This window comes from Arvicanthis niloticus, chromosome 1 (assembly GCF_011762505.2).
Source record: "Arvicanthis niloticus isolate mArvNil1 chromosome 1, mArvNil1.pat.X, whole genome shotgun sequence".
In the NCBI taxonomy this organism is placed as follows: domain Eukaryota; kingdom Metazoa; phylum Chordata; class Mammalia; order Rodentia; family Muridae; genus Arvicanthis; species Arvicanthis niloticus.
This window is the reverse complement of record NC_047658.1, coordinates 108,421,838-108,445,056: the sequence shown is the minus strand read 5'-3', so window position 1 is coordinate 108,445,056 and position 23,219 is coordinate 108,421,838. Positions and strand designations below refer to the sequence as shown.

The 23,219-nt window shown below is 51.4% G+C and overlaps 1 protein-coding gene and 1 long non-coding RNA gene across 21 annotated transcripts in view; one reads left to right on the top strand and one right to left on the bottom strand.

Annotated features, from left to right (window-relative positions):
* Brsk2 (BR serine/threonine kinase 2) overlaps positions 1-9,458 on the bottom strand; it is a 51,727-nt gene extending 42,269 nt beyond the window's left edge. For 12 of the 19 annotated variants that reach the window (XR_013104168.1, XR_004607028.2, XR_013104170.1 and 9 more), the window contains exon 1: positions 9,269-9,455. Coding sequence is in view for 16 of the 19 variants with exons in the window: in XM_076913671.1 (XP_076769786.1) it covers positions 9,269-9,362 (94 nt within the window). In the remaining 3 variants the exon portion in view is untranslated. Of the gene's footprint in view, positions 1-9,268 lie in introns of all 19 variants that reach the window. The other 7 variants (XM_076913646.1, XM_076913657.1, XM_034504405.2 and 4 more) reach the window with 3 other exon arrangements.
* LOC143434574 (uncharacterized) lies at positions 8,328-19,728 on the top strand. 2 transcript variants are annotated; one of them, XR_013104188.1, is made up of 4 exons: positions 8,328-8,456; positions 13,917-14,096; positions 14,185-14,425; positions 16,934-19,728. It is a non-coding gene; the product is annotated as an uncharacterized LOC143434574 (long non-coding RNA). The 2 variants fall into 2 exon arrangements; XR_013104187.1 differs by lacking the exon at positions 8,328-8,456 and adding an exon at positions 8,630-8,744.
* Positions 19,729-23,219: the final 3,491 nt, after the last annotated feature.

Genomic DNA, 23,219 nt, shown 5'->3' with positions numbered 1-23,219 from the left:
CAATGCCTGTCATTGCTCACTGGTTCCCAGCTCCTAGCACAGCCTCTGAGGCCACACAGAGGTCATAAGTTAGTGTGTTAGAATAGGAGCTCCATTAAGAGAGGTGCTAGGATGTGGGGTTTGGAGCAAGAAGCCTGGGCAAGCTGATTCACTTAACTGAACTCTATGCCTACTGTACTCACTCCACTGTCTATCTGCTGGAAATGTAGTATACCTAGAGATTCTCACAAAACCTTCACACTCTGACTGGACGGAAGTCCTCCTCCCTAGGGGTGGAAGCTGTATCAGGAGCCATTTGGGCAGGGAGGGAGACTGCTGCCCTGCCTGGAATACAAGAAAGTTCGCTCTGAGAAGCAACTCTGACATACAATTCCACAGGAGTCTGAGACGTGACCTGAGCCGGGATGCCATCCTTCTAGCCCCACCTCTACCCTCAGCTGCTGAAAGGCTCAGGACAGATGGCAGGGTCTAGGCCAATCCCAATACTCTCCCTTGAGAGGCCCACCCTATCCAGGCTTTCTAAGTAACAGATCAGCAGATGGAGGCAGCCAGTGGAAGAGGTCCAGGCCCAGGAAAGCTCTTCACTCTCAGTACTGGATCAGCTTTTGCTCTAGAAGTCAGAGTTATCTATGGGTTGGTAACAGCTCTGGGATCTGCAGAGTCACTGTCTTTTTTGTTTATTACCAGGTAGGATTTGTTTCCAAATAAATAGAGTTGAAGCAAAACTGGGTGAACAGTGCTGATGGCTGGAGCTGAGCATGTCAGGGAGGGAGTGCTGTGATTCAGAGACTCCTCTACATCCTATCTGGAAATGCCATAATCCAGGTCAGACTCAGCACTGGGCACACAGTTTCCATAACAGCCCACAATCCACAGAAATCCCCCAGGGCTGAGTCTGGGAGGATGTTCTTTAAGCTGGAGACCCACAGCTGGCTTACTGCCATAAGTCCCCTTCCTCCATGCCCACCAGGTTGAAGCCAGAGCCAGAGTGGGGTGCACTCAATTCAGTAGGAACCCAGGGATTTGCTTGAGGCTCTATGAGCACGTGACTAGAGACAGATTCAGCCCACTCACTAGTCCAGAGACTGTGAAAATGATAGAGGTGCCATTCTGAGCCTCAAGAGGCTGGGCCCATGTAGCATCCTCTTGTTTAGTAAAGGTGACCGCAATCCTATCGCCTCTCACTGCCTGCTACACAAACAAGAGCTCCAGGAAAATTCCCTTGGTGGAAGGGGTGAGCAAGTAGAAGGGTTTCTCTTCATGCCTCAGGCCTCTTAGCCTGATTCCATGGTTGTCGCTGGGCACAGCAGGAGGTACAGCTCAGTCTCATGTAAGAGTATTCCCCTGGCATCAACTCAGTTTCATGCCCCCACTGACATGTAGATGGGGAAACTAAGACATGGAGAAGAGGGAATTCCCTATTGCACTCTGGTCTCTACTTGTAGAGATAGACCTACCCAGAGACATGGTACACAAACTATGCCGTAGGACAGCCATGACCCCAGAGCCTCCAGACAGTTGCAAACACTACTTGCTGTACCATGGGATGGGGCTTACCCAGCTCCTAGTGGGATGATTTGCCTTTGGTGGGAACCAGGTCAGAGGGGTCATGCCTACAACCTCAAAAGTCCAATGGAAGATGGCACAATGTGACTCCAAAGGCCAGAAACCTGGCTTGATGATTGTGTGTATGAGATCTAGCTGCTCCCAAAAGCCAGCAAAACTCTGTGTCCCTCAATATGGTCTAAAATGAGAAGGGTTGGCATTCTGTGTATTTGGGCCACACTGAGTATACGTATCCTCAGCACCTAGGCTATGCCAAGGGCTAGCTGATAACACCAAGACAAACCAGCGGCTATGTTTGAGAATAAGGTTGAGGGTGGGTCCTGAAGCTCACTGACCTGAGGGAGGGACTTCACCTGGCTACACAACAAGAAGCTGAACAAACCCTTACCTGGCCAATGGACTCCAGGCCCAGAACATGAACAACTCTATCTTAAAGACAGCCATCCCAACCCCAGCATCAATAATCCTCAAGATAGCCACTCTGGCCAATACCTTCCTCGGGCAAGGACTTCTGGTCAGGTCGAGGAAACTCTCAGTCCAGGATAAAGGCCCTGTGCTGAGAAAACTAGCATCCAGGCGCCCAAGAGCCCAGGAGAGCTTGTAGAAAGCTAGCCCATGCAGTAGTAATCCTACGAAGCTGGTTTCACTCTGGCCACAGGTTCCTGGAACAGGTTCTCAGGCACCCATAGCCATGTGACTCCATCTAGCAGCCCTGCTGAAACATGAGCACTGAGGGCTCACTGGACACTTTCTCCCCAACTCCCACCCTGATACTGTCACCTTTGCACGGGCTGTAGGCAGCTAGGGTGACTGGGACTCCCAGGCCCAGCCGTTCCTCAACGGGCACATTCACAGTCTCCCTGCGCAAACCGCCCACGGCTCTGAGCCTCAGCTGACGTGTAGCTGCCCCACTTGCGTCACGAGCCCTGAGGCAGCTGTCCAGGCTGCTCTCAAGCCTCTGCTCAAAGGCCAGAAAGGTCAGCTCTGTTCTGTGGGCAATGACAGTGTGAATGTTCCTACAGCACTTCTGTCCCCAAGAAAGCTAAAGAATTTCTATGCCAGAGCCCCTCTGAGGAACCTTGGAGTCCCACTGGCCCCAAGACCAACTCTGTGCCCTCTTCTAGCCCTCCCAGAACCACGGGGCCCAAAATTATCCATTCATCCCTAGTCAGGTTCACAAGGATGCTGTGTCTACCCAGAGAAGGTAGCTATGTCCTTCCATACAGTTAGGAAGTGAGGGCACTACTCCACTCTACATGAACTGATCAGTCACTCAGGAAGATGCTGTCAAACTATCCCTGGGGCAAGATCCCAGACCCAGGCTATGACCAGCATGCCAGAAGCCACCCTCAAAAATGGGGAGGTTTCTTATCAAACAGATGGACTTTCAGGATATTGTCCAGCAGGCGGGGCTGGCTCCCAGCTGCTGGGATTCAGAACACTGGCCCTTCAGAGGCAACAGAACAAGGCCTGGACCAAGCGGGCTGGGCCCTGAGTGGTGGCCACCCTGGCACAATCCCTGCTTTGTCCCTGAAGCTGCAGCCGAGGCCCAGCCTCCATCCTGTTCAGAACCCTGGGCAGCCTGACTCAACGGCATCTCTAGGCAAGGCCTGATGGAGGCCTGTGGGCAGCCTGGTCATGTTAGGCTGGGACCTGAGTTGCTGGGCACATTAGCTACCATGCAGGTGTGCTCAGGTCTTACTTCTTCAGGACAGGAGGCTCTCTCGTGGACCTATGAACTCCCTACGGAGTAGGACAAAACAAGGAGCCCCATCAAACAGAGAAGTCCATATCTCTTCCACAGTATTCCCAAGAAGGGCCATGACATAAAGCTTACTTTCTCCTACCAGACATTCAGTTTGGGGCTTCACAAAGTCCCAAGAAAACCCCATTCAGCAGCATAGCCTTGCCTCCACTAGGTTCCAAGTGGGCACAGGACTCCCAGGCCTGGCCCACAAAGGACAGCCTGCACAACCAGGTGTTAACCTACCCTAGGGACACTACAAAAGAAATACCCAACTAGGTCATTGTGAAGGTGTCCTCCGCAACACTTTGCCAGAGGTCAGACAACTAGACTTCCTAGTGACTTGCACCACCCTTAGTGATAACTGGTGGCTGTCCTCGGGAGAACCCACTGTCCTCTGTGTGACATAGAAACTGGGTACCAAGATAGGAAGGGGTGAAAATGAATGCTCTCCCCTGGCCCACTCCATAAACAGCAGGGAAGAATCTAGGGCAGATGGTCAGGACACACTTGTCAGGCTGTGTCCAGGAGTAGGTCTGTCTGGTGCTTCTAACAGGGGATGGTAAGGCCTTGCCAGCCTTACACTACTATTCATGTCACTAGCCAGGGAAGAGAGCAGTGCACAGCAAGTTAAGGGGGCGTCTATATACTAGTTGACACAGACAATATCTGACCACTTTCAGAGAAAGGAAAGGCTCTGGCTATCTCAGGAAGACAGGGACATGGTGGGACCTGGCACCCCACAGAGCCTCAGCCCACCACCACACACTGCTACAGTGGCTATGGATAGCCAAGTGACATTCAGCTCTGAGACTGCCTGATGATCTGTCAGAAACAAAACCTGGGGAGCAGCTGCAAGAGCTGATTCTGCTTTGAGCCACTGTAAGGGCTAGCCCTGAACCTACTTCAATGCAGGTGTGCAGAATAGCTCACTCCACTGCTTCTAGATGCAGTTCTCCCTTGTGTCCTCCTTATGGCAGGGCAGAGGCCTAGACATAGCCCACTCTGGAAGCTTGCCCTGCATAGTAGACCTATTACACCAAGGCTCTGATGTGTAGTCAGGCCCTGGGCAAAGTCCATATAGGTCAGGCCAGTGGGCACACCAAGGGAGGCTCTATGTGGGCACATACCACACCTGAGTGAACATCCTTTCTCCTTTCCAATGCATGCACACCCCCATTCCATGGCGGGAAGTTCATGGATTCATGACAAGGCCTCCCTGGTCTTCATCACTGCTTATAACAAGGCAGAGAGACCCATGTGCACAGGGACACAGATGCATTCTGAGCCACCTCAATGGGCTGGGACAGGATGGAGTCCTGGGGTCCCCCACTTCTATCAAGAACACTTATTCTTTAAGCACACCTCCTCTTCCCTAGCCTCTGTGCCCTACTGCCTGCAGAAACAGCTCTGGGAGAGAATAGGAACTCCTGAGCAAGTGTGAACTGTGGGAGGAGGGCTGGCAGTGCCCAGGCTTAGCCATGGAGAGAAGCAGAAAAGGGCAGAAGAGAGGCAGGATATCTGCATGTCACCTGACATGAGCTCTGAACGAGGCCCTGGGCAGGCAGCAAATCATTTTCTCCGTTCCCTGAAAGCACAACTCTAACAGAGGCTTGACGCCACAGCACCCTCACCTGTACAACTAGGTCAGATGGCCAGAGCCAGATGTGGGAAGACAGCTGTGTAATCCCATGAGGGACTCACAGCAGGGACCAGAGGAGCGTGGTGAGTAGTGATCACCAGACACTGCATGCCACCCACCTTCATTGCCGCGGAGGCCACCAGGCCCTTTCACACATGTTAGGGGCTCTGGGCCTTGGCCCCACGCAGTTTCTGACTCAGCGCCTCACCAGCCTGGCCTGTCTACAGGGACTGAAACAGAAGACACTTGCTACTTCCTTCCTGACAGTCACAAAGCTTCCTGGTCTAACAGCCACCTTCCCTCCTGCTTCTGCTCATTCTGTCGCTCTCCACCCATGAGCGCCAACGTCCCAGGTCTTGCACAGCCACACGTGTGCTACATGCTTCTCACCTGTCTTCCTCTACACCTGTCTCCCTTCTCACGCACAGCCACACATGTGCTACATGCTTCTCACCTGTCTTCCTCTACACCTGTCTCCTTTCTCACCCATCTCTTCCCAGTCACTTTTCTCTCGTCTCTTTCTTCTCTCATCTTTTTTTCTTCTTTCGCCTGTCCTCTGATCTGCCCCTCCACACTTCTCCCTTGCCCGTCTCTCCTCTGTCTTGTCTCTCCATGACTGGACTCTTCACCTCACCTGAATCTCCTTGACCCATCTCCCCAATTGCCTGTCTCTCTTACCATCTCTCCCTCATCCCACCTGTCTCACCCTCACAGGCTTCTACCCCATGATTCATTCATCTGCAGCCTGGCAGTCATCAGAGCTCTTGTCCAACCTCTTAGTGGCCGCGTGGAAGTGTGAAATGGATGATTCGTCTCTCGCTGTGGCAGCCCATCCACTGACCTGTGAGCCCAGTCAATTAAGATGGAAGGCTGTCCTGCCCCTTCATCCCCTTCTTTTGGCCTGACTGACCACTTCTAGCAGAGTAGTGGGCCCTGTCATCACCCCTATAGTAGATCTATGCTGGTAGGTTCTTTTCTTTTCTTTTCTTTTCTTTTCTTTTCTTTTCTTTTCTTTTCTCCTCCTCCTCCTCCTCCTCCTCCTCCTCCTCCTCCTCCTCCTCCTCCTCCTCTTCTTCTTTTATATCAACACAGGCTAGAGTCATTTGGGAAGAGAAGATCAATTGAGGAAAAAATGACCCCACCAGATTGGCCTGTAGACAAGCCTACAGCACATTGTCATGATTAATGATTGATTCAGGAGGACCCATTCCATTGTGAGTGGTACCTCTTGGGTAGGTAGTCCTGGAGTTGCATGAGAAAGCAGGCTGAACAAATCATGAGAGCAAGTTAGCAAGCAGCATTCCTCCAAGCCCCCTGCCTCAGTTCCTGCTTCCAGATTCCTTCCTTGCCTTAAGTTCCTGCCATGACTTCCTTCTAAGATGGACTGCGATGTGTAAGCTGAAAGAACTCTTCGCTCCCCAAGTTCATTTTGGTTATGGTGTTTTAGCACAACTATAGAAATCCTAACAAAGACAGGGTCCTTTGGCCCTCCTGGGCTGTGTGCCCACAAAGGCAGAGTTCCAGCATGGACAGAAAAGTGCCCTGCTCTGCTGCTGACAGGCAGAGCAGTGAGGCTACAGAACCTATTCAACCCTCCCCTCTGGTCCTGACACCACCTAGTTTTGAAACATCTCCCATTCCTCTTCCCAATTCGCTCTCTAGGGGTGCCTTCAAAGGTAGGGATTGTCTCCCATCTCTGCAGAGGCCAAGTCTGGAGGAAACTGGAAAAAAAAACACATCTCAGATCAGGGGAAAGTTCTGCTGGAGCCTTTGCCAGTGAATTCCCAGCCCAGCCCAGCCCAGGAACACTTGGCCATGGTGAGCCACCAACTCCTGAACAGCCTCTGTTGGCCAGTCTTCCAAGTGTCACTCAGCACCTGGATGCAGGTGGACAAATCATCAAAGGACATACTCAAGGCCTCTAAGAGTAGCCTTACAGGCACACACAGGGAAGAGCCAAGACTGCATGACCACAGCCACAGCAGCCAGAAGCAGAGGCCAAACACCAGCAAAAGTGATAAGAGAAACTCACTGGGTCCAAACAACTCATGCAAGGTGAGATACTGCCCAATGGGTAATCCAAGAACATTGGATGCTCTAGAAAGCATAGAGAAGCCACAGACCTCCTACCCCATCTAACTCTATGGAAGCAACAGCTTGAGGTCCACCTTCCCACAGGTGATGGGTTTACACTACTCCACAAGGCTCACTGCCACCAGACTATGCCCATCCACAGCCCCAAGGAAGCAGCTTATATGTGGGTAGACAGACACAAGCAAAATGGAACAAGGGTTATTGTTGAAATGAGCAGGTGGGTAGGAACCGAAAGCCATCTGTGTGTGTGTGTATTCCAAAGACATGTGGTCATGCCAGCAGAAGCCCTCAGATCAGCATGTCAGCAGGGCAGCAAGTGGACAGAGGTCTGGCCTACACTCCCTCATCAAGCTTTCCTGGCAAGAAGTCTGCCTCTGTCTGATTCTGGTGTAACACATAAGGTTAAGATACAGCAATTCTGCTGACATCTGGTGCTAAGTGGCCAGGCCCAGCAAATACAGTCAGGATCTACCTACATCCACCAGAATGACCCTTCAATAGTAGAGGGGGAAGACACACAGGATGAACAGTCTCCTGAGCTGCACATCTGCACCCCTCTGACAGTCAGCAGTCTGGAGAGAGGGTGCATCCAAAGGCCCAGGAGCATGATTGCTAGGGTCCTTCTATATCATCCACTGTCACTGTGTCATTAACTATACGACCATGTAATGCCACAGAGAAAACAAGGAGACCAGCCCCTACCCAGAGTCCACAAGGCACCATGCATCATTCACTGCTCTCATCACTTACACACCCAGGGCTTCTTATAACAGCGTTTTATTTGTAGGATAATTAGATTATTTCACTGCCTCCTGCATTCTGCTGCTCCAGGCTCTTCCCTCACAAACTACAGTTGCCCATCCCAGGAAACATGCACATCCAGAACTCAAGAGAACACCAACTGCCTATGCCTTCCTCTCAGTCCCGAGCCCCTTGCTCAGTGCCTTGGTGTTGACTGCTCAGCTCAGGGGTTGACTCCAGGGTAGGAAGATGTAGCCCTGGGGCTTAAAAAAAAAATCCGCCTTTGGCTCGGTGACATTACAGTTACGAGCCTCCAAGGGAACTCAGCCTGGCCCATCTTCTCAAAATCACCTTCTACCACTGCCTCCCTGAAGCCCCAGGGGTGCTTGTAGAAGGCTCCCAAACCCCCACCTGAACCACACTGCACCTTCCCACTGTTCTTCACTCCCCAGCCTGCACTGGCTCTGGGGAACTTTTTCCAAAGGAAAAGGAGATGTGGGCAGTGCCAATCGGACCTTTGGGCAGCCGGAAGACAGGCCAGTCCTGAGAGAAGAAAGAAAATGGCTGAGTCCCAGCCTCCCACAAAGACGACTGTGTGAATGTGCCTCGCTGACCAGATGAGGGGGCTGACTAAACCTAGCCCGCCCCAGAAAGCTGGCCAAATGTAAGGTAATCGAGTTCACTGCTGGTCTATGGGAAAGCTGTTCAGAAATGGAACCTGCCCAGGGAAAACAGTGAGGACTCTTGGGGAGGTTCATTTCTGCTGTAGGCCCAGGTCTGTTTCAACCGCCAGGCGGTGATGTATGGCCCGAGCCCAGGAACCATCACCCTCTACCTCCCCAGGGAAGCCCAATGTCGCAGCCGCTCAGGTTTGCTTGAGACTGGGTGCAGAAGAAGGCGCTGTCCAGCTTTCCTTAGGTCCCTGAGCTGTCACCCCCACCAGAATAGGAGGTCCAGGTTAGAAAAGCCAGGCCAGGACCTGCCGGGCGGTGGCCGCTGCCTGGAGGTGGGGGTCATGCGGCCGGGACGCAGCTGCTCAGGCAGCACGCCTATTAACGCGGCAGACGGCAGATGGGCGCCCGCTCGTCCCCCTCCTCCCGCGGCACAATGGGCCCGGCGCTCGCTCGGGCGCACAATGCGGGCCCCGGGCCGCGCACCTGCAGCGGGACTGCCGGGAGCCGCCAGGCCCAGCCCAAGCTGCCCCAGTCGCCGTGCGCTCCAGGCCGAGCTGCATGTCCTTGGGCTGCGCCCGCCCTCCGCAACCGGTGGGTTGAGAGGCTCCGCGGGACCCAGGAGTGCGGCGGACGCCGGCGCACCGCCGCCCATTGTTCGCGGCCGCCGGGCCCAGCCTGCAGCATCCCTGCTCTGCGGCCTCCCTCGGCCCCACCCGGCCGGCCAGCACGGTCTCCCCGGCCCCACGGCCGCGCGCCCGCCCTGCACCCCGGCCCCGCCCGCGCCCCCAGCCGCCGGCGCGCACGCACCTGTCTGCCCCTTGCCCAGCGTCTTCTCCAGCCGGTAGGGCCCCACATACTGCGCGTGCTGCGCCCCGCCGCCGTCCTTCCCCGTCGATGTCATCGCTCCCGGGCCCTGCGCCGGCGAGTGGGCGCCCGGGCGCGCGGGCAGGGAGGGGCCGGCCAGCCGTGCGTCCGAGTCCGCCGAGCGCCGTCCGCGCTGACCCGGCCCGCGGCGCCCCCGGGCGGGCCGCGCTGCCCCGCGTCCCCGCCGCCCCCCACGCCGCGCCCGCCGCACCCGTGCGAAGCCGCGCCACGGGGATGCCTCTCTGCCTCTCTGAGGAGAGGACCCGGCGGGCGGGGGCACCAGGCTTCCGCCGCCACCTCCGAGGTCCGCGCCCCGCGCCCCCCAGCGCACGCCCGTCCGCGGCCGTGCAGCCGAGCCCCGCCGAGCAACCGAACCGAGCCACTCAGCCGAGCCCAGACGAGCAGCCGAGCCGCTTCGAGTGCCGCCGAGCCCGAGCCGAGCCCGAGCGAGCGCTGCCGGCTGCAGCTACCGTGACAACTGGTGCTTGCAGCTGTCAATCAGAGGCATGGCCCAATCAGCGCCGTCCGCCTGGACCGCCCCGCCAGTCTCTAAGAGCGCGCTGGGCCGCTGGGCCAGGAAAAGCGAGATTGGGGTGTCTGTCTTTGGGGCGGGGGCGAAGGGGAGTCCAGGCCAGGACCAGGAGCCTTCGGACCGTGCTTTAGCTGCCTGGTGCCTTGCCATTAAAACGAATACCGGGCGGTGCAGGCAGCAGGCCTTGAGAAGACGTACATGTGGTCGCCTTGGTCTAGGGGTTTCTCCCTACACCCCTGGGTTTTGGAAGGAGTTTTCCGCGCCTCGCGAGCGTTTTTCATATAAAACAGGGCCAGTGGATCGTTGCAGGGTGCTGCAGTCGATTTGGAGTGCTGGTCACCAGGCACAGGTGCTCCCTGCAGGGTGGGGATATTGAGCAGTGGTGAAGATATGGCATGCAGGCCGGGTTCTGCAGGCGGGGTGGAGAAACTGCTTTTAGATTGGGGAGCTGCTTTTAGCGTGGGTGCTATGTGAAGGCTAGAGATCCGAATACAAGTAGTGATCTGCATATGAGGGATAATGTTTTATGCCAGGCGAGAGAGCTGTACACTGCAATGCCCAAAGTGCCCTGGAAGCCACCATTCTCCACCCGTTGTTTCAGTTCCCGTGGGAAGAAGGGGACAGCGTTTTAGACACCAGTACAGCAGGATCAATGAACTCTAGCAGAGGTACTCTGCAGCAGGCTCTCTGGTGCCTCCAAGACGTTAGCTGCAGACCCTTCTATATTCAGGAGACGCAGTAAGCCAAGGGATTCATGGTACTTAAGGTCCAGAGAAGCCTCTGAGAAGAGTATGGCCTTAAGGCCGGTGGTGGAGGCAGTCAGACCTACAGGGACCCTCTTTTTTCTTGCATGAAACCCTTGTGTTTCCTTAAGATGTGCTGTGGAAGGTGGTGGAAGAGGAGAGAGGGGGGCCAGGTGTACCTCAGTGGAAGCTATGTCAGTCAGCAATGTGCTAGGTAAACAAATCCCTGGGTATGAAGTGTCACCTTCACCTTCAGCCACCTGCTTGCCCTTACTCAGCCTAGGTGTCACAGTGTGAACTTAAGGAGGTCCCCACTCTTTCCAGCACTATCTGGGAAGGTCAATGGAGAGTGAGGACATTGTGGTCTGTTCATATTTCCAATGTAAGAAAGAACTAGCCTTCGGAACAGCTTCTCCTCCAAAGAGCAGGTCTGAGCATTAGAAGTGGTAGATTTAGGGTCACTAGGTACTAAGTGTTGTTCTAGAATGAGCAGTACTGTCTTCTGTTTATGGGGACACACAGGCAGTCACAGAGGGAGCTCCTGAGGCCGATGCCCACACCACTAGGGGCAGTGGTGGTTTCTCAGCTGCATGTAAGAGTATTTGGGACGTTGGAGTGGAGTATTCAATGGGATTTGGCCAGGGGCGATCAGTAGAGCATTGGTGCCCAAGTACTGGCCAATGATCCACATAAGAGAAGAAAAGAGATGTCAGGTGCATTCCTGTACCTGCTACCTGTCACCTGGTTGCCCTGCCTACCTTCCCACCTTTCTTTGGCAGCATTTGGTCTGTGGCTATCTTCATCTGGTTCCTAAAACTTTTATATTCAAGCCTCTGCTTTCTCCCTACCTGCAGTCTACAGCCTACCTCTTTGTCTCTTCCCCTCTCTCTGGATGCCCATTTTTGTGTGTTCATCTAACTAGCACCAATCAGCAGGTCACCAGGGTCAGGTGTGGTATCTCTTCCCTTGGATGTGCAGCCCTCCCTCCAGGAGCAGCTGTGTCCCCACCCCACCTACAGCTTTGGTTCAATAGCCTAGTGAATCTCCATCGCCAGGACCACCTGGAGCCCAGGTCCCAGCCAAATCTGTCCCAGAAATCCTCAGATTCTACAGCTTTATAACAGCTGCCACATCCCCTGTCCCCATCTTTGTAAAATCACAAACACAAACTCTTTGGCCAGTCTGCAAGCATCCAGGTTTAGTAGGTCTGACACTGAAGGACAATGGTCGGCTAAGAGGCATTGTGACCATGGCTAGTGCGGACCCTTTGTCTCATTGTATCTTGGGGACAGGAGATGTGACAGTCTGGTGCTTCTGAGCAAACTGACCTGCTCCAGAGTTCCAAAGGGAACTCCTTATGCAAACCAAGAGGCCCCTCTGGCAGATCAGCCTCCCACTACACCAGTACTTTCAGAATTGCTTAACATAACTCAGGACCAACACCGGATAAAGACAGGTAAAAAAAAAAAAAACCCAAACAAACCAAACAAACAAATAAACAAAGAAGGAAGTGGAAACCAAGGACCTAGTAACAAAAATCCTTAACAGAGTGTCAGCAAATTGATGCCAGTGATACGTGGTAAGAAATCATGGGAACCTGTAGGGCTTTTGTCCAGGAATGCCCAGTTAATGTTTTAAACTAATTTTAGTAAGTTAGGTCATTGGGCCAGAAAGAAACTATACTACACATCGTTTAAAAAATGTTTTTCCTGTTAGCCCACTTAGTGTCTGGATGGTCCCAGAGCACTAGCCTGAGGTCCCACTTTAGTTCCTCAGCCTTCTCCACCTGCTTCTTTTTGGTTTTGTTCCGAGCCAGGCTCTTTCTATGTACTATATCTAAACTGGCCTTAAATTCACTTATGTAGCCCAGGCTGGCCTCAAGTTTGCCATAATCCTTCTTTCTTGGCCTTCCAAGCGCTGGGATTACAGACATATGCTGCCATGCCTGTTTCTGCCTGCCCAGGGAGAGAGCTACAGAGCATTTAGGGGAACAGCTAGGAGGGAGACCAAGAAACAAGAAGGGACTCAGGATGCCTGCAGACCAGGCCTGCTTCTAGTTAGCCTGGGCTGATCTAGGGAATGCAATGGGGCTAGATAACCCAAGACCAAGACCAAGATGTATAGGTCCCAGGACAAAGGCCACTACTTGGGGACTGCTTTTACAGAAATTCAGCCGTGCGGCCTGGACTTGGGAGGGGGCTGATACATTTGTGGGACTTTGGAATGTTAGGCAGCCAACCTGCAGGGCCACACCGGGTGCAGTTAGAAAGTCGTGCCTCCACTTACCTTCAGTGGTTCCTCCACGCTGCCTGCTATTCCATTCACATTTGTCCACGAGGGAAATGAGGCTAAGCAAACACAGCCCTGGCCTTGGGAAGGGTTGCACAGCACTCCAAATGTGGATAAGAGACCGAGGTGTGGATACCTCTGAGAAGGACCACAGATACTGTGTGCTGTGTGCAGTTTCCCACGCTTTAAAGAATCGAAAGCAGGCTGGAGGGGCGAATCTTAAAATCGGGGCTTTTGTGTCTTACCTCCTTTACTGTCTGGCACATGGGATGTTGTACAGAGTCTGCCCCCCCCCCCCCCCCCCCCCACACACACAGCCGGGGCTCCAAAAGCCAGAGCCAGAGGCAGGATTATGGAGAACAAGGAAAGGAGACATTGTTTCCAAGGCTTCCTGGATCGGTTTAGAGCATTAATCCATTTCCTGGGAAACAACCCAGGCTCCTGAATGCATTCCCTAGGAGACAGCACCAGGGGGCCCTCATCCTGGCTCCTTACTGTGTTGTGCGTACAGTATGGCAAAGCACAGTGGAAGGCAGGCTGGGAGTGTGCACCCACACCCAGGAAGGAGGAGAGAGGAAGGAGGTTTGCAGTGGCAGTACTAAGCAAATGCAGTAAATGCAAGTACTGCAGTTGCCAGGAGCATGCTTATTTCCTCTTCCCTCCACTCCTCGGGAGCAAGCCGCAAAGAATTGATGCCCAGAGAAACTGTGTCCGAGGCAATTGAGCAGCATGCTCTCTGCATGGAGTCTTCCCAGCCCATTGGTAACGGTTGAATCAAGATGGAACAGTAAGCTGTACCTTCTGCCACCGTGGATTTTTTTTTTTTTTTTTTTTTTTTTTTTTTTTTTTTTTTAGCTTGACCCTTTTTGTATTGTCTCATTTAATGAGATGCTTTCTGAGGCAGGGGTGAGGTCCCAGCCAGGAGAGGTGCCCCTGCCTTGCATTCTCATCCCGCCTGCTCTTGCCTGTAATGAGACTATTTATGGTTTCAATTTAGTTTTTATTATTACTGCTGTTTGCTTTTCAGAGTTTGGGGGTGTACATCAAGGCTTCTTCCGCCTCGTTCCTCGGCTGCTAGGGAAGAAGAGCATCACATTCCTGGTGAACGGTGAGAAAGTCAACATCTCAGCACACTGAGTCAATTTCCTGCACACCTCTTTTATTGCTAGGTAACCCTGGATGTCAATTCTCTATACCCAAATAATTGGTGAGTTTCATTTTTTTTTTTTTTTTGCAAATTTAATGTCTCTCATGAAATTTGCATTTAATAAAGGTTGCTTTCCTGCCTTTCTCAGGAACCTCTAGTACGGCGGTCCTCTTGGTCTTGACCTGACCATTTCCCAAGTGATGCAGAAGGGTAAGGGGCTGCCTATGGTTGTCATGGCTACAGAGTGCATCACACTGCCCCATACCTGCTCAAACATGGAGGAATGTGAATCCTGTTTCTCTCCAGCAGTGTGGTCCTTGGACCTCCAACATCTTCTATGAAGAAGCCACAGAGCCCTGTCTTCCTGACTCCTTTCCGCAAGGTCCAAGGTAGAAACAAATTCGAGTTGTGAGCTGTAGTCCCACCACATCCCTGAAGCTAGGTGCACCCGCCTCAGTTCCCTGGAATGGTTCCAACATGGGTGGTTCATCTCTGTCCACCACGACATCAAACCTTTTATGGCTGGGTACGGTTGTGGGGTTTCATATGGAAACCACAGGCCGCCCTCTCAGATATGGGACCTCTGCAGAGAAGCTGTGGTCCAGGTGGTTATAAGGGTACTGGTCTTACAGGGCTCTCTTTGCAAAGGGTAACTGCGGGTACCCTGATACTCAGGGAGAGGGTGTCGCTGGCCCTCAGTTCCCTAGGGTTTGAACTTTCCTCTCCACCCTTGTCCCACCTTCTGCTCAGAACTCATTGCCCCTCAACTCCTCAGTGGTATTCAGTATTCATTCAGGTATAATGGCAACAGCAAGCCAGTTGAGGGTCTCCCACATCCTCTAGGGTCTACCCGCCATCTTCACCTTAAGAGCAAAGATCAGGGATTTACTCATTGTTGAGGCCACCATCCCTCTTTGACCCCCTGGGAAGCCTTGGATCTGCACAGTGCCTCCGTATCTTTACAGCTGCTTGCCTCTGTACATCCATGATCACCACTTAGTCTCTCCTCAACTCACTCTGAGCCCCCTATTCTCTGAGCCTTTCTCCAGTCCTTCCCCAGGACTGGAATGTTCCAGTGTTGGGGTAGATGCCAAGCACACTGTGAGTACCTCCTAAGCAATCGTGTCTAGATCCTTGCAAACCCAGGGCCCAGATGCAGGCCTGTGGAAGGGATGCTGGCTTTCCCCAAGGCCCCCTCACAGAACCAGCTCTGGACCAGTGCTGACATAACCAACAGACCTGCTTGGTTAGTGTAGTGTACACAGAGTGATCACAGACTTGCACCTGACAGACCTTTGTGCTTCTGTCATGGCTATAAGGAGAAGAGGTCTCAGGTAGCTTCTCCCAGTGTGGCACAGGAAGAGGAACTCGAAGCTGTAGTCTGGAGTCACACTACTAAGCCACAGCTCAACTGTCCTGCACACCTGCTTTGACTGCATGCATGGTTGTACTGCACAATTCTAAGCCCAAGGTTGTTGTTGGTTGTGCCAGACTTTGTCTTTGTGACAGACTAGGTTCTTGCCACCCTTCCTACCCCAGCCTGGTGACCTCAGGCCACTCTCCAGATAAGAATCCAGTGCTCCTTGGAAGTTCTGCCTATTTTGATTTCCCACAGCCCATTTCCCTGAGTCTTTCAGCCTCAGTGACTAGAAGCAGCAAAAACATCTGATCTCCCTTCGACAAAGACAAACAGCAGACCAGAAGGAAAATTGAGAGCATTTTATTTTCATTAAAACATATCGGATATTAAGAATTGTGTTTTCCTAATCGCTGTGCTGGGCTTGAAGCCAGGTCATCTCTGCTGGCATCAGCTGTGTGTAGAGGCAGGAATGGCTCAACCCCCTATTGGTTGAGAGCTCTCTGAAGTTGCTAGGAGCTGACACTTTTCAGAGGCCACTCCATTTCCCTATGAAGCTGGTGTGGCCTAGTGTTAGGGGCATTCATTCACCACTGTAACTGACACTATGACTCCTATTGATTGTAGATTTCTGCATAGCTTTGCCATCCACCCATAGTTGAGAGCTGCAGACATTGCTGCATATGGGTGCCTGCCAGTGACTAGTCAGGGGGTCCAGGGATACAGCAAAGAACAGGCATGGGAATAGAGGAGCTGCCCATCAGGTGCCCATAGGGACTCCTGGGGCCACAGGATTTCTGAGCTCACAGCAGATCTCAGGAGACAGGTGTTACTGACATCCTACCTCCTCACCCTGCAGATTATGTCTCCTGGCAAAAAGCCTGTTGTGGAGGCTGGGCCTAGGGTGTAATAGCCACTTCATTACTGTCTATCTTTGGCTATGAGGCTTGGACCGTCATGCCTATTGGTGCCTCAGTTTCCATAAAATAAGCCAGTTAATTCTTCACAAGGTTCCTCAAGGCTGGGGTGTGTGTAGAGCCAAGGCTGGGATGCACAGTGAGCTAGTCAGCTGCTCCCAATTAAGAACCAACGACCACCACAAGGGGGAAAAGATTCCCCTGTCCCACCCCTGATTTCAAAAACTAAAACTAAAGCAAACAAACAAACCTCTCTTGAAGGGAAATTATCGGGGTGGGGGGCAGGGTGGGGAGCAATCTCTAGGACATGCCAGAGACTTGAGATGAGGGGAGGCCCCAGCGTGCCTATAAGGGTGACTAGCTGAGAACTCCTAGCAGTGGGGGATATCAATCCTGAAGTGGCCACTTCCTGTAGCCAGGCAGGATTCCCAGTAGAGGGATAAGATCAGCAAACCACCCACAAAACCTTCAACCCAAAATGTGTCCTGGCTACAAGATATGCAGAGACAAAGATAAAGCAGGGATGGAGAGAATGGCCAACCAATGACTGGACCAAACTGAGACTCATCCCATGGGCAAGCACCATCCCTGACACTATTAATGATACTCTGTTATGCTTGCAGACAGGATCCTAGCATAACTGTCCTCTGAGACTCCACCCAGCAACCAATGGAAAGAGATACAGAGACCCACAGCCAAACAATAGATGGAGCTCAGGGAGTCTTGTGGAAGAGTTGAGGGAAGGATTAAGGGACCCGAAGAGGACAGGGACTCCACAAGAAGACCAACAGAATCAGTTAAACCTGGACCCTTGGGGCATCCCAGAGACTGAACCACCAACCAAAGAACTGAGTATGGGCTGGACCTCGTCCCCCGCCACACACATGTCAGCAGATGTGCAGCTTGCTCTTCATGCTGGTCTCCAACAACTGGCGCAGGTTCTGCCCTTGAATCTGTTACACGCCTGTGAATCCTGTTGCCCTAACTGGGCTGTCTTGTCTGGCCTCGGTGAGAGAAGATGTGCCTAGTCCTGCAGTGACTTGATGTGTCCACTCTGTGTGTGTGTGTGTGTGTGTGTGAGAGAGAGAGAGAGAGAGAGAGAGAGAGAGAGAGAGAGAGAGAGACAGAGAGACAGAGAGACAGAGAGAGACAGAGAGAGAGACAGAAAGAGAGAGAGCAGGAGAGAAGGGGAGGGGAATGGAATCTACATGAGGGGGTATTGGGAGGAGGGGGTTGATAGTGGAATGTAAAGTGAATACATAAATTTTAAAAACAACAAACAAACACAAAACAGTCTCTCTTAAACTCAGAATCTGGTTTCCTGGACAGCAAGACAGACCCTAAAATCAGGATGAAGTGCAGTTTAGGACCTTAGTCCTAACTGGCTAGACAGTCCCAGCACAGGGGACCCAGAATGAAGTGTTGTGGAGAGGGCACTGTGGCAGGAAGTGGCCAATGGTTATTTGTGAGTGTGTGTCTTCAAAATCTAGTCGGCCATGCTGTGAAGCAGATCTCCCAAATAGTGGCACAAAAAACTTGTTTATGACGCTAAGGGTATGAAGATTGGCCCAGCAGGCCCAACTGGGAGACAAAGGGCTGGCCCTGTCATAGGAAAGTGTGTTCTCATACTGCACCTTTAATCATTTGCCTGGAGTCCTTAAGAATAGAAATTGGTGGGCAGGTAAAGAAAAACTCCTCTAATGCAGGCAATCCCTGGCTCCTGAGTGCCCAAGACCTAGGGTGGGCTGGCAAAATACCCAAGTGTACAACTCAAGTCCTGAGAACTGAAGGCTTACTGTTCAAAGTTTTAGAAGCCAGAGACTTAGTGCTCTTAGTACACAGTCTAATTACTCTGCACTTTGACCTTCAGTGGCCCCAGCACTTAGCAGCTATATAATCCCCAACCTCCATCTTCAATGAGCAGTAGCAGTGAGTTGCAGAAGGCAGAAGCAGGCCTAGTGTTGACCTTAAATGACCTATAGGTGACCCTGAGCTGCCACAGTGGTCAGTGTTACAGGTGTCAGCCCTAGAGAGAATAAACAAGAAGACAGAATGAAGGAAGGGAGGAATCCTTCCACTGTTAATAGCAGCAGAGTTACAGCTCTTGGGCCTATGGGGTCTGAGGCCTTTGGTTGGCCCCTGTGGCTTAGCAGGTCCCTGGAACATTTTCCTAGCAACCAAAGCTAGTTTCTCATCTTCAGCTTCGCCTTTCTTTTAAAATAAATTTCAGGGGCTGGAGAGACGACTCAGGAGTTATGAGCAACTGCTGCTCTTGCAGAGGACTGGGGTTAAGCTCCCAGCACCCACATCAGGCAGTGTGTAATTACTTGTAACTTCAGTTCTGCTTCGCACTCTTCTGCCCCCCCCCCCATGGGCTCCTGCTGCACACTGTATATAAACATACACTCAAGAATGCACACATATGCATACAATAATAAAATAAAACTTTAAATATTTTGCTCTTTTTTTTTTTTTGGATGCACATGCTGGAATATGTATCATAACATACATGTGGAAGTCAGAGGACAATTCTTAGAAACCAGTTGCTTCCTTCCACCACAAGGGTCCCAAGATAGCAAGCACCTTTATCGGCTGAATCAACTCAATGTATGCTTTCTCTGTTTCTGTCTCTCTGTCTATGTCTGTCTCTCTGTCTGTCTGTCTGCCTGCCTGCCTGCCTGTGTGTCTCCCTCCCTCCTTCCCTTCTTCCCTTCCCCTTCCACTTCTGCCATGCCTCACCTTTGCTGCCTCTCCTTCCCCGGCCCCTGCCACCCATAATTTGCTCTGCAATTTGGAACTCTTCAGGCACCTTCTCATTTCTGTTCCACCACTGTCACTCCCACCACCAGGATAACAGCCGCCACCTTCACCATTGTTACTGCCCTGCTGCTGCCATTTCAAAAGGCGCCGCCCTTGTCTCCCCATGTTACCAGAATCTCCAACTCTACCAATGATAAAGATCAAAAGTCAGTAAGAGAAGTCCTCTCCAGTGACACCTTATATTATGCCGGTGCTTGTTAGCTTTTATCCACTTGACACAAGCTAGGGTCATCTAGGTCCTAGATTCTAGGAAGAGCAAACACCAATTGAAGAGTTGCCTCCATCATATTGGCAGGTTAGGCAAGTCTGTGGGGGCGTTTTCTTCATTGATGTAGGAGGGCCTAGATCACTGCCGGTAGACTCACTCTTGGTCAAGTGATGCTGCGTTTTGTGAAAGAAAGCAGGCTAAGCAAGCCACAGAGAGCAAGCCCGTAGCCAGCATGTCTCCACAGCCTCTACTACATACAGTTCCTGCCTCTAAATTCCTGCTTTATCCTTTGATGATAGACTGTAACCTGCAAGGTGAAATAAATCCTTCCCTCCCCCAAGTTACTTTGGTTATGGTTTTTATCACAGCATTAGAAAGTAAACTAGGACAGTGACTAATGTTGCAAAACCATGGGATAGCACTTGAGGGTGTCTCCTACAAGACTAGAGAAGTGAGCCAGTCATCTTGCTTGTATATCTAGGGACAGAAGAGAATGTGGCAAAGATCTTTGCACCAAGCATAGCGTATCCTTCCTACAAATAAAGTTGTGTTTACAACAATCACAGACCTTCTTGCTGGGCAGCTGGAAGTGGTTCTCCTCTGGCCTGGATGAAGGTGGATCCTAGAGAGGTTTGTAATGGGAAAAGTCTAAAATAAGCAAGTCTTGTCCATAGCTGGGATGGTATCTTCTGGAGCCTGAGTTGTGTTTCAGCAGCAAGCAGCTGTGGTTGCTATGCAGCTTCCTCAAAGCAGTAGTTTCCAAGCACCCAGACTACCACAGGAACAGTCCAGCCTTGACACTTTGTTGATAGTTTCTGCTCAAAGGAACTAGGGTCTCCAGGAAGGGTCTAACAACTAGGTAGCCAAATCACCCAGCCCCTTACATCTTAATTATTTAAAGATAAACATTAAAAATAATGTTTAAAATGAAGGTTTATCACTGACAGGGGTTTAACTGTATTTAACAATACACTTAACCAAATACCACAGGCAAAAGTTGAATCATTTCCTCTGCCTCACATTGTCTCCAGAAGTTGTTTGGGGCTGTCAGTCGATTTGAAATCTTTTTACACGATGCTCAAAGGCTCACGGGTGGTAGTCACCATCTCTTGATGGGCAGTACTGACTTCAGGAGGATACTAGAACTAAGAGTGGTGTTGTGGCCATTCTCAGACTGTGTGCAGTATGCAACACGAGCATCAGGTTCTCGTGCAATCACTCTTCCCATTCAGAAGGACTACCTGAGCCTACCCCTGTACTTCTTGCTGACCTCCCAAGCCCTGTGTTCTGAGGACTCACAGCATCTCCCTGTCCTGATACCTTAAAGTCTAGGCATAAAGCATACTGAGCAGCCCTGTCCCACCCCACCCTGACTCCACTACTGACTTGACTGTCTTCCCATGCCATCCCAGTTCTCCCATGTGCCTTCTTTCAGCCAATCCCAGAAGGGGAGCCTTGGGCTGGGTCCATACCCTCTAAGCAGGGTCTTCTGGGCTGAACCCAAAGCCGTAGGCTCCCAGTAAGGGATCGGGACCCTGCAGCAAGCTAGTTTCTCAGTGAGCCCCACCTAACTCTCCAGACCCCTCTCTACACACTCTGTAGTCATTTCATCTGTTAAATTAATTTGAACACATCTCTTTGTCACCAGCATAAATGCCAGGATGTGAAGGACCCATCACTTTAGTTTGACATTTGTGGATCTAACTGTATGCTGTGAACAGAAGTCTCAAACAGGTTTACCTACATTGCCTCATTCAACAAATAGCCCTGCAAGATGTTTTCCATTATTCCCAGGGACATAGGTGAGAGAGATGGGGCTCAGGTAATATGTGTCCGGGTAATATGTGTCTTACTGAACAGAGAGACTATGGAGGAAGATGCTGACCTAGAGGGACCCAGGGACTTGTCTGAAAGCCAAAGGAAAGAGTTCTCAGGGCTGGTGGATCTGCACAGGCACAATCCTCCACCCCATCCCTCACAGCGCTTTCTAATGGAGTAGAAAAGATTCCAGGAAATGGGTCAGGTGGGGACCTGATGCAGCCTGGGGAGCAAAGGAGAAGGGCTGGGGTACACATCTGAACAGCTGCAGAGAGTGTGTGTGTCATGTTTCCTAGTCATGTTCTGCTTCCTGAGCTGCAGCGCTCAGATCCAAACTGTATGGATAACTCTGCCAGCTGCCAACCTCCCTCCTCACTGATGCTTTCCATGTGCACCTCAGCACTGGGTATTAAGCAGAAAATCCACTTGATGCCTGAAAAGGGGCCTCTGAGGGTGGTGTTTCTAGGAAGAAGTGCATTTGTGGTGCATTCACACTCCTGCGCGATTACTGCACTGGCTTCTTGTTGCATCACCCGTTATTGTTTACAGAAGAAAGAGGGTCCCGGTAACAGATAGAGATTCCCTGGCTTTCCATTGAGTGCATTGGTTTTCCTTTCTGTCTATCCTCCTCTTCCTTCTCATCTTTTTCTTTCTTCCTTTCTTTCTTCTCCTTCCCCCCTTTCTTCTATCTTTTCTTTCTTTTTCTTCCTTCCTTTCTTCCTTCCTTTCTTTCCTTTGGAGTTGGGGGGGCAAAACGTCATGTAGCCCTGGCTTGACTTCAATTCACTAAGTAAAGGATGACCTCAAACTCATGATTCTCCTGTCTCTGCTTCCCAAGGCTGGGATTGCAGGCATGACACCACAACTGATCACTGGCTTTCCTTAAAATGAGAAGAAACCATTACAACCAATGGAATGCCAGTATTTCTGGTGAAGTCACTGAGGCACATACCCTCCTGCTCAGTGCTTCATCCTAGAGGAGCTGAAGAACATCCTAGATACCAGATCAAAAGCCTCCTTAGTGACTGGTAATATATGACTCAGGGGATAGAGGTACCTACCACTAAGCTTGAGAACCTGAGTTCAATCCCTGGGACCAACATGGTAGAGGAGAGGTAAACTCTCACAAGCTGACCTCTTACCTCCACATGTACTCCGTGTTTTTCTTTTCATGCACATACACACAGGCATAAAATAAATAAATATAATAAAAATTAAAAAATAGAGGCTGGAGTTCAGCACTTAAAAGAACTTTCTCTTTTCTGCAAAGGACCTTGGTTCAGTTCCCAGAACCCACATGACAGCTCCCAACCATCTGTAACTCCAGTTCCAGAGGATCTGATGTTCTCTTCTGGCCTCCACAGGCACCAGACACTCATGCCTTGCCCATACATGAAATAAAAATTAGTCAAATACAGATAAAATTTCTCAGCCATTTTCAAGTACACAGATCAACAGCACAAAGCGTCCTTTACCATCCACCTCTGAACTTTCCATCCTTCCAAGTGAAATTCTGTCCCCATGAAACATTTTCTTCCCACCCCTCCCCAGCCCCTAGGAGCCCGTCCTACTTTCTGCTTCTGTTTCTGTGACTTTGAGGACATCCTGTGAGTAGATTCTTGAGTCTTTTGTTTATGGCTTATTTTGTTGTGCCTGTTCACCTAGGTCCATCCATGCTGTAGCGTGCATGTGTCAGAGCCTCCTCTGAAAGTCTGATTACATTTTTGTAGCGCACAGCCTCGCCGATAAGGAGAATGCCACACTCAGGATTCTTCTGACAGCATTTATTGAACAGCTCTTCAAGATGGTGAAAAGGGGAAGGACACCGAGCTCAGAAAGCCCGCTGCTTAAATAGAGCTTTGGGAGACGTGCAGATCCCTCATTGGCTCAAATCTCTCATCCAATTGTCATACTCGGTTTTCGCGCCATGCGCAGGCGCATTCTCAAGTAAAGCTTCCGTGAAGAACCAGGAAGCAGAAGCCTGCACCATCTTTTAATGGCGAATGCGGCTCCTCACACATTTTACCTGTGATGTGGGCAGACCGCCTCATCAGAACACAGGA